Source organism: Talpa europaea (assembly GCF_964194135.1).
Source record: "Talpa europaea genome assembly, chromosome: 8".
In the NCBI taxonomy this organism is placed as follows: Eukaryota; Metazoa; Chordata; class Mammalia; order Eulipotyphla; family Talpidae; genus Talpa; species Talpa europaea.
In genome coordinates this window covers 101194355-101207055 of record NC_140075.1, presented here as the reverse complement: position 1 = coordinate 101207055, position 12701 = coordinate 101194355, and the positions used below count along the sequence as shown (strand labels likewise).

Sequence of the window (12701 nt, the reverse complement as noted above, 5' to 3'; positions counted from 1 at the left end):
GTAAGAGCTGGGCTTTCCTTTGATTTACCAAGGAAGTGCAAAATAACACTGCCTCTAGCTCTCAAATTAGGTATATTTTATTAAGTTTCCCTTCTCGGCAAACTGATAGTCTAGTAAACTTTTTATAAAACAAACTTTGATTCATTGTAAAACCTGTTCCTGCCTAGGGTGAAAGTTTACAAAAATGTTTTCTCTGTAAACAGGACCAGCCCATACTAAAATATCCACATGTGGAACTTTTGAAAACAATCTGTAGCCATACATAAGGTTTTGGGGCACTGGCTATTTACAGGGCATTCAAAAGTATCAGAACATTTAAATGTCCCCACGATCAAGTAACAAAATCACAAAGTTGCCCACTAGGAGACTGCTTTATTTAATCATCACTTAAAGAAAATTTAGAAAACAGAAACACCCTAAAAAGTTGCTGGGAGTATAGACTGGAACAAAGTATAAAATCAGAAGGCATTCTGGCAATATCCATAGTACTACACAATTTGATGAGAAAATCCATTAAGGAAGGAAGGACAGAGAGGCTTATCCACATAACCATTTAGACGGGCAGCAGGACCTTTCTGAAGGGGGTTGGGCAAGAAACCTAAACACATCACCTGGCCGCCCCGCCCCCTCTTGCCAGCTCTAGTCAGCAGGTGACCGGGCAAAGGATTAGCATCCTAGAGGAAGCTCACCCATGGCTTGGTCAGCTCCAGCTGAGAGCCATTTCACAAAAGAAATTTCCAAGAGCTATAATATCGGAATTAGAGAGATACCCCTCCAGATACTCTACAGACCCTACAGAGAACGAGGAAGAGGCAAGACCTCCGGGTAGTCAGCTCTTCCAATGTGTGGTAAGGAAAATAGACACTAGAACAGATCAGGCAACTGCTCAGCCACGCAGCGATTTTACTTTTCATGACACCAAAAGTGACTGGGCTATCTACGATCAATCAACTCAACGATTCCTGTGTGTTGGGGGCTGCTTTTTTGCTCACAGAAAAGTTACAACGACAGTATAGAGACTTCCCCTCTACCCTTCACTTGGTTTCCCCAATGTCAATGTCTGACCTTACTATGGAGCTTCGTCACAACCAAGACATGGACACGGGATATGCTGCTATCAGCTGACCTGCACCCTGATTCACATTTCACTAGCTTTCCCCGCATGTCCTTCCTCTGTTCCAGGAACGCACCCGGCGTATCACATCACCAGATCAGCCAGCATGTCTCCTCCGCTTCCTCTGCTCTGTGACAGGTCCTCAGACTTTCCTGGCTTTTGATGACCTTGGCAGCTTTGAGGAGTGCTGATCAGGGCTTTGGAGAGTGTCCCCTTGGGGACCAAACCACTGCCCGATGTTTTCCCCATGACTGGACCAGCGTTATGGCGTTGGGGGAGGAAGACCACAGGGGTGCAGTGTCCATTTCATGACATCCTATCCAAGGTACATGCTGTCAACTTCACACCAAGATGATGTGACTTGGATCACCTGCTTGAGGAACTGCTTTCCAACCTCCACTCTTTGGAAGTAAGTCCATAAGTGTTGCCACTTGGGGATGCAGAGGGAAGCTCTAATCCCCCGGTTGGAGGCATTATCTACATAAATGATTTGAAATTCTTCTGCACTGGATATTTGTCTCTTCTCCCATTTATTTAGTTATTCAATCATTTATTTCTACCAGTGTGGACACACATTTATTTTCTATTTGGGGTTAGAACTCATGCTAGGTTATTTGGGGGCTCAAAGTATTCCAGTTTTGGTCAATTACAAGGTTGCGATTTCAAGGTTGGCACCTGTCTCCCTTTGACACGTCCCATCATTTTGCTTTTCCAACGCGTCCTTACTTTCTGTTTTCCTATATTTTTAACCCAGCAAAAAATGTCTTCCTCAGGAAAAAGCTATCTTGGGTTGAAAGTTGCCCCCCACCCATATTCACAGTATATCACGCCAGTATTACTTGAGAATAGCTACTGAAGATGTAATCAGCTGAGTTGAGGTCATACTGGAGTAAGGTGGCCTCAAATCCAATGTGACCAGCATCCTAATAAAAGCAGGGGAGTCTGGACCCAGGGGGCCACACACCACATGGAGATGGAGGCTGAGCTTGGAGTGATGCTTACATATGCCACAGATACCAGAGATGGCCTGCGAGCCCTCAAGGCAGGGGGAGAGCTCTAGGCCAGTGTCTCCCTCATAGTCCTCAGAAGGAAGCAAACCTTGGCGACCTGATCGTGAACTTCTAGCCTCCAGAGCTGAGAATAAATTCCATTAACTTACCTCACTGCTGCTTTGTGACAGCCACCCCAGCAAGCTAATCATTTCGGTGGCTGAGGCCACCAAACTATATTTCAATGAAAAAACTCCACAAATGCCGGGACAAAAGAAGCATGCAGAGAGGCGCATCCTAGCAAACACCCAAAGGGGTGCACAGACCGCAGCCCTGGCATTCTGTTTGGATGGGTGCACGGTCTGAGGGTTGTATTCTCAGACAGTTGGTTCTCCCAGCACTTTTCAGTCACCTGTTGCTGGATCCAAGTGCTACCTGCCAAGCACATCTGCAAGTGCTAACACTAACCACCCAGCACATCATCACCATCATCATCACGCTAAGTACCAGCTCCTTCCCCAGGGCCCCCACAGCAGCTCTGGAAAGAGCTGACAGCTAACTCCCCGCATCTCGGTAGACCCAGAAGGACTCACTTAGCCCAGCTTCCAGTCTGCCCTAAGTCATGTCAACAATGGCTGATGGCTGAGAAGGGAACACTACCGTCCAGGGGCCTGAGCCCTAGTACCATTCCACACACCGGGGGATACTACTTTCCGATGAAGGGGTTACAGTCTCCAGGAAAGGGAAAGTGACTTGTTCTCACCATTAAGACAGGAAGGAGGCAGGTTAGAATCTGTCAGCTCCTTCCTCATCCAGTGACCTTTATGGAGGTGAAACCCAAGGCCTGCATGGGCAGATTTGGAAACATTCTTTTCCCCCTTTAAGTCACCTGGGAGAAAAGGAGCTGGAGTAGTCAAAGTATTCCTGGAAATTATCTTCCTTATAAAAGCTCTGGTTCGGCTGCATTTTTATGCCTATATTAAAAAATCAAATGAAGTCATTAAGCTTAGGCCAGCTCAGAAAGCCTCTGCCTGAGAGTATGTGCCTCTTGCAATCCCCAGGGCTCTGCCATAATCCTTCAAATTATTAAATAATTACTGTGGTTCCCTTGGGGTCACATTTGGCAACAAAATACTAGTCTAAATGAACCAATGATGTGACCCAGTGAATAACACACTTACATTCTTAACTTCTGGAAACAAAAGGACATGAAATACTTCCGAGGCACAAATTGGGGAGGAAAACGCAGGGTGTGCGGTGGGGTTTGGAGGATGGTGAAGGAGAATGACAAAGGCGCATGAGAATCTGGGAACTACTCCAATAATTGGTATCATTTCGCCTCCCCCATCCCCCCAACTTCGTGTATCAGGAACTCTCCACTCCAATCCTAGTTCTCTTCCATTTCAGGAGTAGTTACAGCCACAAGGAGAAAACTAAGCATATGGCTCTGTCCTTCTGGACATTTCTACAATGTGGGCTGGACTGCTTTGGAAAATCCATTTTATCTCCTACAGCTACATGACCTCAAGTTGTCATTTCCAATAAAGTGTGCTTCCACTGATTTTTATGAACACAGACAAAAGCTGCTACAACCTTTTTTCCCCCCCCAAATCTTTCAAACCAATGTAGTTGCTATGTAGGGCTATTTGTTTCTAAGGCAACAGCGTATATCTAAGTACTAATGGCCTGTCCTTTTGCCAGGCAACAAACAGCCTTGTGATGCAACTGCACCTGTCTGGGCTACGCGTTACTATGGAGACGCTCCAGTTGCTATGGCTACCATCACGCTAATCGCCTAGCAAAGGCAGACATACAGCAGTCTTCTCAGAGAGCCCAGCTGTTCCTCCCTGTCTCTTGCTGAAGACTGATTGTCCAGGGGCTATGAAGGAATGCTTCTAAGCTGAGATGCACAAGAACTTCATTAACGCTGTTTAAGATCACTTTGTGCCTCTTCTGCAGAACAAACGTCAGGCTAAGGAAAGAATCTGCAAAGAAGTGACTGTGAAACTACTGCAATCTATGAATGCCTGCCATCCCTCATTGCCATACACTTGTAGTCCGAGGGTGATCCCTCTTGCCTGGATGGTTACAACAGAAACGTGTACACATCCTGTGTGTGTGTGTGTGTGTGTGTGCGTGTAGGATTGAGGCAAACATCTCAAACCCGACACACTATAATATAAAAAGCAATTTTATAATTCAGCTGTGTGTTATGTGGCTAGTTTTTGAAATCTAACATGAATACACTTTTTCAAAAATGTGATTCGCTACATATGGTCCTGTCTACTTACATCTGTGTGAAAATGGCACCCATCACCTCCCTGTCTCAAAACAAACGGGCATGTGAGGGCAATGAAAGTCTCCATTGTTCTCTGCTGTTCTCCTTGAAGAGGCAAACACCACGTAACCACAACAAAATGATCACTCAGGAGCACCATCTGCATGGAGACGGGAAACGACAACAACGGAACCAGCTCTTCAGTGAATACCTGTGGACACTCGGTCAGATGGGGAGAAGACGGCATTGCTGGCTGGGTGCATTCCTGCACTCTCACCCCAACATACCATGATGGGCTGAGATTTTCAAGCTGTCAGCTTTGCTTTGTAAATGTTCCTACCCAGGAGGACATTATTTCAGCCACCATGAAGCCTTCTGGAAATGCATTTCTTGGAAGCAGCAGCAAAAGCGGTAAGGTGTGTAGAAACTTCCCACAATGTGCCTCCAATGATACTTAATGTCTTTCTCATTTATCTCTGGTTATTTTTTAAGAATCACAGCCAATTAAGTCAGTTTCAGCCCTGTCTCTGCCAAAATAATGCAACTTCAGCAGACAAAAAAAAAGTCTTGATGACTTACCTTTGATATGCCTGAGGAGAGGCGGGCGGTGTGTTGAACACGTGTGAGTATGGGTGGTAAGGTGTCTTTTTCAAAGCCTGAATAAGATTTTGTCTATACTCTGGGTCTATGCACCACAACGACCCTTTCCCAATACTCTGTAAAGAAAATTAAAATACGAAAGTGATTAATACCGAAACATTTAAGCAATTGGCAGTAAGTAATGGATAGCTATTATCACACTTATTGACTGCCAGCCTTAACTGCTATATTATTGTATTCTGATAACAGGAAGTCCACAGCATAAGTTTCAGTCTTACTCTTAATAAGTTTGACAGATGAAATGAACATGTTATTACCAGATGATAATAACATAATAATATTGTCATTTTCATATCGTAATGCCCTCCAACCTCAGATTCTTTTATTATTTTTCAGTGTCAACTTTGACAAACATGTGTATTCACTTCTAAAAGAGTTCTTGACGTGTCAGATTTCAGACGTTGAAAGGGGACTGAGCTACCCTCAAAACTGTCTGCTATAAAAATCAGAGAGTAGGTTTTTATTCTTTTTAAGATTTATTTATTTATACATACAGGAACTTGGGTGTAGGCCAGAGGTGGGGGGGGCAGGGTAAGAGGACTCACCAGAGACAGAGTGGGGCGGACTGGGGCGGACACCAGAGAACAGGCGGACTGAGTGAAATTCACTGCTGAGGGGAGCAGCAGGTGAGACAGGAGAGGTCTGCTGTGCTATGAGAGTCAGCTCCCTGGCCCTGGATAGAATCATGTTGCCCTAGCTTGATAGCACTATCTTTAACCCCTGCACCACCAGGGAGGCCCAGAGATTAGGTTTTTAAACCATATGATACTGGTACCACCTTACAAAAACAGGAAAGTAATCCACTTGTTTTTTCCTACCTACTCACAAAAGAATGACATTTAAGCTTAAATGGAATTCTGTAATTACCTTCCCCAAGAAAGAAAAGAACTCAGGCAGCGGTGGTAAACCTCAGCCAAAAATCCAATATTTATTTTTTGGATTCCTGAGTTTCCCTGAACTCTGCTCCAGACCAAAATGAGTAGAATCTTTAGAAGCCAAACTTTAACATGCAAATTTCTTAAACCTGGTTCTGTAGAAAGAGGGAGTTTGGCTCTCAGACCCATTTTGGTTGGAGTTTTTTGGAGCGCATTTTATAAAAATAATAATAGTAATAATAAGTCCTTACTCTGAGGCCCAGTGGAACTGGCAGCAGGCCGATGGGCAGTCCCTGCTCCCAACACACGCTTTCAAGTGACCGAATGTACCCAAGCTGCTGGATAAGGTCATATGTAAATATTTACTGATTTGGAGAGAAAAGAAGTCAAATTACATAAACCCGCACCACCCCCTGCTTCCAGCCAACAGACTCTTTTATTTTCAGGACTATTGTACCACAGGAAGATTTAGAAAGCAAACAAGAAAATTGTTTCACTATTGTAACAGGGGACGTTCAAGAAAGCCCTTAGAAGGAGAACTAAAAATCAGTGATTTCTAAAAATCTTTAAAGAAGCCTCTAAAAATTTGTATTTCACTCATGAGTTCACCAAATAGTCACAACCTATTTACAGAACCCATTAAAATCCCTTACTATCAGCCAGCAGTGTAGCTGGGTCCACTCTTTCTGGTGCAAAGTGAACAGGGGCACTGCTCAAAGACAAGGTCGGGGCTGGAGCCTCAGATAACTCCACTCACCCACCCAGGCTAAGGGCTCAGCACCCCAACCTGAAGAAGCCCCAGTTAGGCTGACCTTCCTCAGCTAAACACCCAAGTTCTCAGTTTAATCATCCAGATGTTCAAAGCCAGGAAAGATTTCAACTTTGGAAAATTCAACATGCTTATGTGGCCTTTCCTTTTGCGCGCACATTTTCAAGCCCAGAATAGTTCAGGGCACCGATGAGACTTTCCAAAAAATGCAGGCGGGACACCAAATGGCCTGCCCTAGACCCTCCACCCTGTGCTTTGGAAAACTGCACAGCAGGCACGCTTTTTAGGAAAAAGCCAACATCTGAGGGGGAGGGCTGAGGAGGGAGAGCAGCAGACTATAACCACTGAGTGTGGACAAGGTGGAGCAAGTCCAGTGTGGCCCTTCACAGGCCTGTGTCTGCCCCAGCTCTAGAACCCACCCAGCTACCTGGAGGGCGGGCCCATAGGTGGCATTGCTGCCTTAGTCCTGGGAACCCAGTGGCCTTTGTTTTCATCAAGGTGGCTTTCAGGGTGGGTCCGTTTAATCTTACAGGGAATAAAAATATGACAAAGAAATGAGGGACAACTGACACTCTTAGGGAAGAACAAAATTAAGCCAAGAATGCGGTTTCTCTTAATCCTGACCTGGGTATCTTGTTCATGACAACACCTTACTCTTTAGATTCAATGGAAAAAACCACAGGGTTGTGGGGAGATTTGGGGGGGGGGGGTGTACTTGCATGAGAGTGTGGGAGGAGCTGATCCCAGTGCAAGAGGCAGGTGGGAGAGTAATAAGAAGAAAAAGAATATTCTAGAACCCATCAGATGTGTACTGGGTGGCGGCCCTGGGCAAATCACGGTCCCAAAGAAAGTCAGTTTCCTCTTCAGTAAAGGGATGGTTCCCTTGTTGCAAAGGGCAGAGGCAGCATGAAGGCCAAGTCTGGAAAGGGCAGGACCTGTAGGGGCTCAGTCAGTGGTGTGTGGTGTGACTTTTCAGATGGAAGGAAGGGACCAAAGCAGGTCCATACAATGCCTTTCCTTAAATCTAGCCTGATTTCCCCAAAGCCGTCCATTTAAAAAAACAACAATAACAACAAAACCAAATACCCACAGTGGCAGAGGGAGGGGCACCCAGCACCTGCTATGGAGACCGAAGAGTCAAGTTACAGTCCCCCAGTGCTGCTGGCTCAGGCTTAGCAAATTCACAAGAGCTTTTCTACATTCTCAGATGGGCCCTTTATTTCTACCAGCTCCCAACCTGCCTCCAAGGCACCCTCACCCCAGTGCCATTTTCACACAGATGTATTAAACAAGAAAAGCATCTTCAGGCAGCTCCCCTGCCCTCCAGCGACTATGCAGATGTCTCTTTTTTTCCTCCTTTTTCTATTAAACCTGTCCTTTTAAAACGTAAAAATTAATTAATTAATGGGGGGGGCACTGTCAGGACACACCCAGGGAACACTGTTAATCTCTCCAGTCCTCCCATGTCCTCGCCTTGGGGAACATTCAGCAGGGTGTGGGGGAGCCAGCAAGGGCTGGCACTGGATTTTGTTTGCAAGTCTTCACTGTGGTTTCATGTAACAGTTCGGAATAGTAAAAAGGTCGACTTGAAACTTTTAAAATGGAAATATGCAGGGGAGAATGCTGCAGTTTCTTGGGCCAGGAAAAATTCCATTAAATGCCCCTAACAGGGGACAGAAGGATGCCAGGTAATTAGAGTTGGTAATAAGTCTGAGAGGAGAGCTTTTAGAAAGATCTGCATCTTATCTAGAGAATACAGATTTTTTTCCATAATAACTGTCAGGACCATGCACCATTGAGTGCTAAGGCATTCAAAATAATAAGCAAAGAAGGATCTTCATTTATGGATACAATTTCATCACAATTTGTATGCAGATATACATAAATACGTATGCACATGTAAATATACACCTGTACGCACATATGTAGTTTGAGAAAACTAATAGAAGTAGAAGGGAGAAGATGAGTGAAAACATATGGACGAGGTCAAGTTTTGTTGCTGTTGTTTTAATTAAAAAGCACCTGGGGATTAATTGACAACTTGCTGGAAAACTTGAGCACCAAGAGGGAAAAAAAGACAAGATTTATAGAGAAAGATTTAAGAGGGAGAGATCAAGAGAGAGGCACAACAGCTCAATTAAGTCTTAATTCTAACTTCTAGAGATAACACTTTCCTGCAGCTCAGGAATCTCCCCTCACCCGACAGCTCTTTGGACCAGCCAGCGCCAATCATCAGGCTGCCTTCCACCAGGTCTGGTGTTTGGTTCTCCACTCTTGCTTGTGAGGCCCCAAGGCAAGGACCAAATCTTTTTTATTTATGCATACAAGAACTGGGGTACAGGCCAGATGTGTGTGGGCTGGAGGATTCACCAGAGACAGAGTGGGGAACAAACAGGCAGACCGACTGAAATACACTGCTGAGGGGAGCAGCGGGCAAGTCAGGAGAGGTCTGCTGTGCCATGTGGGTTGCTCCCTGGCCAGGGATTGAACTCGCGCTGCAGTGGCTGAGGACAGCTTCATAGATTGTGTCTTAACCCCTTGTGCCACCAGGGAGGCCCCATGGTTTTCACACTGCAGGCCATGGTGCATAACAGGTCACAAGATGCAACGGGTCACTCCAATGAAACGGGCCACTTTCAGCACTGTTTCCAAGAAAGAACAGAACCAAACAGAAGAGACCAGACTACCTGGGGTAAAGTTACATTTTGTGAAATGTGTAGGTGAAAAGTTTATGTTTTGTGAGGTGTCCGTGGGGGCTGGTATATCCCAGACCCCAAGGTTACAGACACCTCCTGCGGTCGACCTGGGCCCACAGGATGTGGCTGACAAGTGTTCCAGTGGTTTCCTTCTGAGTGATAAAGGCCAAGCAGGGGAGGGGTCCTGCTTGGGAAGTGAGGGCCGAGGGGGCCGAGGGGATTTCTCAGGCTGTTTCCAGCACCACCCACCCATGTCTACTCCCTCACCACATGGTACCCACAAGTGCTGGGCACCTGGAGGGGCACATTGCTGAGGACAAAACAATGTTCTCTCGAGGCTTGGATTCTAGAGGGGGAAGAAGACAAGAAGTAAGTAAAGAACTAAATAAGCAAGACCAGACTGACTGCAATGCCTGATGTAAAGGAAACAGCGATGAGGGCAAAGAGAGGCGCTCACAGCTGGAAGATGCATCCGACCGACCGAGGAGGCCAGAGGACTCCGCAGTCACAGATCTGTATGATGGGGGAAGGGGTGCCACTGGGACATGCAGAAAAGGGCACATCTTCTGGTTGTATTCTGGAGAACTAGATGTGGCAATGACTTGGAAGTGGAGAGTAAGGAAAAGAGAAAACTCATGGATTAGTTTCAGCACCTAAATAAATCAAAGACTGGGAGAAGGGGACAGTCCAGGGCTCACATCCACATACACCCCTGAGGTCTCTGTGTATAAAGAAGCGTGAAGGCCCGTGCTCGCCTCCCCCTTCTGTACCCGCCTTGCCACACAAGCCCCATCCCATATAGCAGAAGGCAGAGCGGTGGCTCTGCGGGGATCACCTGCTCCTAAACAGCAGGGATCGGTGGGATGTTTCTTGACGGGTAAGAGTCAATATGTTAGACTTTTCAGGTCACGTGGTCTCTCTTGCAACTACCCAACTCTGCCCTTTTGTAGCACAAAACCACCATGCATATAAACTAGTGGATTTGGCTGTGCCTTGATAACACTTTATTTACAAAAGCACAATCCCTCGCTGGCCACCCTGCCCAAACAGCGCCCACCCTTGACCGCAGGGTCCAGATTCAAAGCTCCCATTATGTGGGGGGACCTCAAACACCAGGTAAGGGTCTTCAGGAGCTCAGAGAGTCAGGCTAGGTCCTGAGGCATTGGGAGAAGGTGCCCACGGTGGCCCAAGGCAGGAAAGGGAGACACTGGGGGTGGAGGACATACAGACACGACGGGCTTCAGTAATAAGAGGACACAGTACTTGTGACCTGCACACCTAACCCCACTGCCTTCTGAAGCCTATGTCTGCGCAGCTCAGCTTCCTTCTCTAGGGCTTGGCTTTTTGAGAACCCACTGCTCTAGACGTCACCTAATGGACAAAGTTATACACACGCGCCTTCACTTCTCACACCCTTCCACACTTCCCAAAGCGGCCATTTCTCTGTCAAGCCAGGGCCAGGCATCGGTGTGCTCGGCAAGAAGCATGTCACTGGGCCTTCGAAGGCAAACCCTTACTTGGGTGACACCGACACTGGAGTTAGAGAACCTGAGTCCAAGCTCTGTTTGCTTTCCCAGCTGTGTGTTGTGCTAGTTACTTAACTGCTCTGAGCTTCCGGTTCGTCATCCCTAAACGGAAATGATATAATAATGCCTGCTGCAAGGGTTTCAGGAGATGGCACTGTGCTGGGCACAAAGGAAACGCTCTGCAAATGTTTCTCTCGTTATCATGACGGTAAAGATATTAAGCAGCCAAATTTCCCTAGTACCGAGCTCCAAAACAAGCAGGCCTGGCCCTGGTGGGTAGGCCCCTGCCCAGTTGTGAAATGACGCAAACTTCATCTGCAACAAAAGCCACCCTTAATGATTTTTGCTGTCTGATGGTTTTTCCTGGTCCAAAGGGAGCATTCTGTATCAGGTGTTCTAAGATGGAGGCAGAAGGGAAGAGTCACAAAGAACGCCAAGACCTGGGTGGTGGAGTAGTGCCAGGCGGGTGGAAGCCCCTGGCCTGCAGGCTCTAGTCACAAACAGGCCTCCCAGGGCTCCAGGGATTCCTGCAGAGGCCCGGCCCTGGGGAGCTGCAGCCTCCTTCTTGGAGGGGAGAGGCCTGCCCTCCAGCTATCCTGGGGCATGATGGGACAAGGGCCTACTTAGACAGAAGGAACTGGCCTTGGATGAGGGAAGGGAACCCTCCATTCACTGGGCACCAAAGGATACCTTTACTTTATAAATTGGGGGTCCCAGAGTTAATAGTTTTCATCAAGTTTTTTTTCTATCTGACATACAGAAAGTTTTCCAGGGTCTGGAAGGCAGGCTTAGCACCTCTGCCCTATGGCACAGAGCTAATTCCCTGGGGGTGCCTTGGTGCATCCCCCCATTTCTGTTCCCATCACACCACATGGATTCCCTCCTCCCCTTGCCACCCCTTGCTGCTCCTCCTCTGCTCCAGAGGCTCTTGCTGGAGTCCCTCAGGGCCAAGTTGGCATAAAGGAGGGTGGGGGAGAAGCTGGGAGAGGAGAGGTGGGGGGCTGATGGAGGGAACAGACAGGAGTTAACACTGTCACAGGTTCCCCCGATTCCCACCAAACTCATCCTTGCTCCCCAGATAGGACAGAATCCAGACTTCAACAGGTCACAAACTCATTCAAACTACCTCGGGCCTAACGACAGGTTGCCTCTTGGGCTGGATTTTGAGCAAGTCATGCAACAACCCAGGGAGCCATGACACAGAGGCTGGGTCCATGTTATTCAGGGCAGAACCTCTGGAGGAAGACAAATAATAAACAACTATGAAAATTGCGTAAGCTGGCCAAAGAGCTGTAGGACAACAAAGGAGCAGAGACAAGCACTGTGGGGGAAAGAGGTATTAAAACACACACCTACACACACACACACGCACACACACACACACACAAGCGTCTATGTACTCTCATGCTACCTCCTCGATGGACCTACTTATTGCCCACACCCCTTGTCCAGGGTAGCCCCTCACCCCACCTCCCACCCCCACCCTAGCCCTCCTGGGATACGAGGAGCTGTGTCCTCATTACTGCACCTCTCTGGCCATCCCCCCCTGACCCTTAGGGTCATGCCCCCTGTGCTTTTCAACACAGTGAGAGGAAAACTGACTCCAGCCAAGGTGCCTATGAAAAGGGCCAGCACAGTGCTGGGGCTTGCCCAGGAACATTCTAGAAGGCAACACACATACACACACACACACACACACACACACACACACACACACACACACACGGTCCCCACGCCATAAAGGAGTCATCTGCATGGTTCTGATCTACATTGCTTCCCTGCTGTGTTCCTGGG

The 12701-nt window shown here is 47.3% G+C and overlaps 1 protein-coding gene across 2 annotated transcripts in view; it reads right to left on the bottom strand.

The window, feature by feature from the left end:
* The window catches only part of FOXN3 (forkhead box N3), a gene marked incomplete at its 5' end in the record, with an annotated part of 204506 nt that overhangs the window by 151008 nt on the left and 40797 nt on the right, over positions 1-12701 (bottom strand). For both annotated transcript variants that reach the window (XM_084240662.1, XM_084240663.1), the window contains one exon: positions 4961-5097. In XM_084240662.1, the coding sequence (XP_084096788.1) occupies positions 4961-5097 (137 nt within the window). The remainder of the gene's footprint in view (positions 1-4960; positions 5098-12701) is intronic.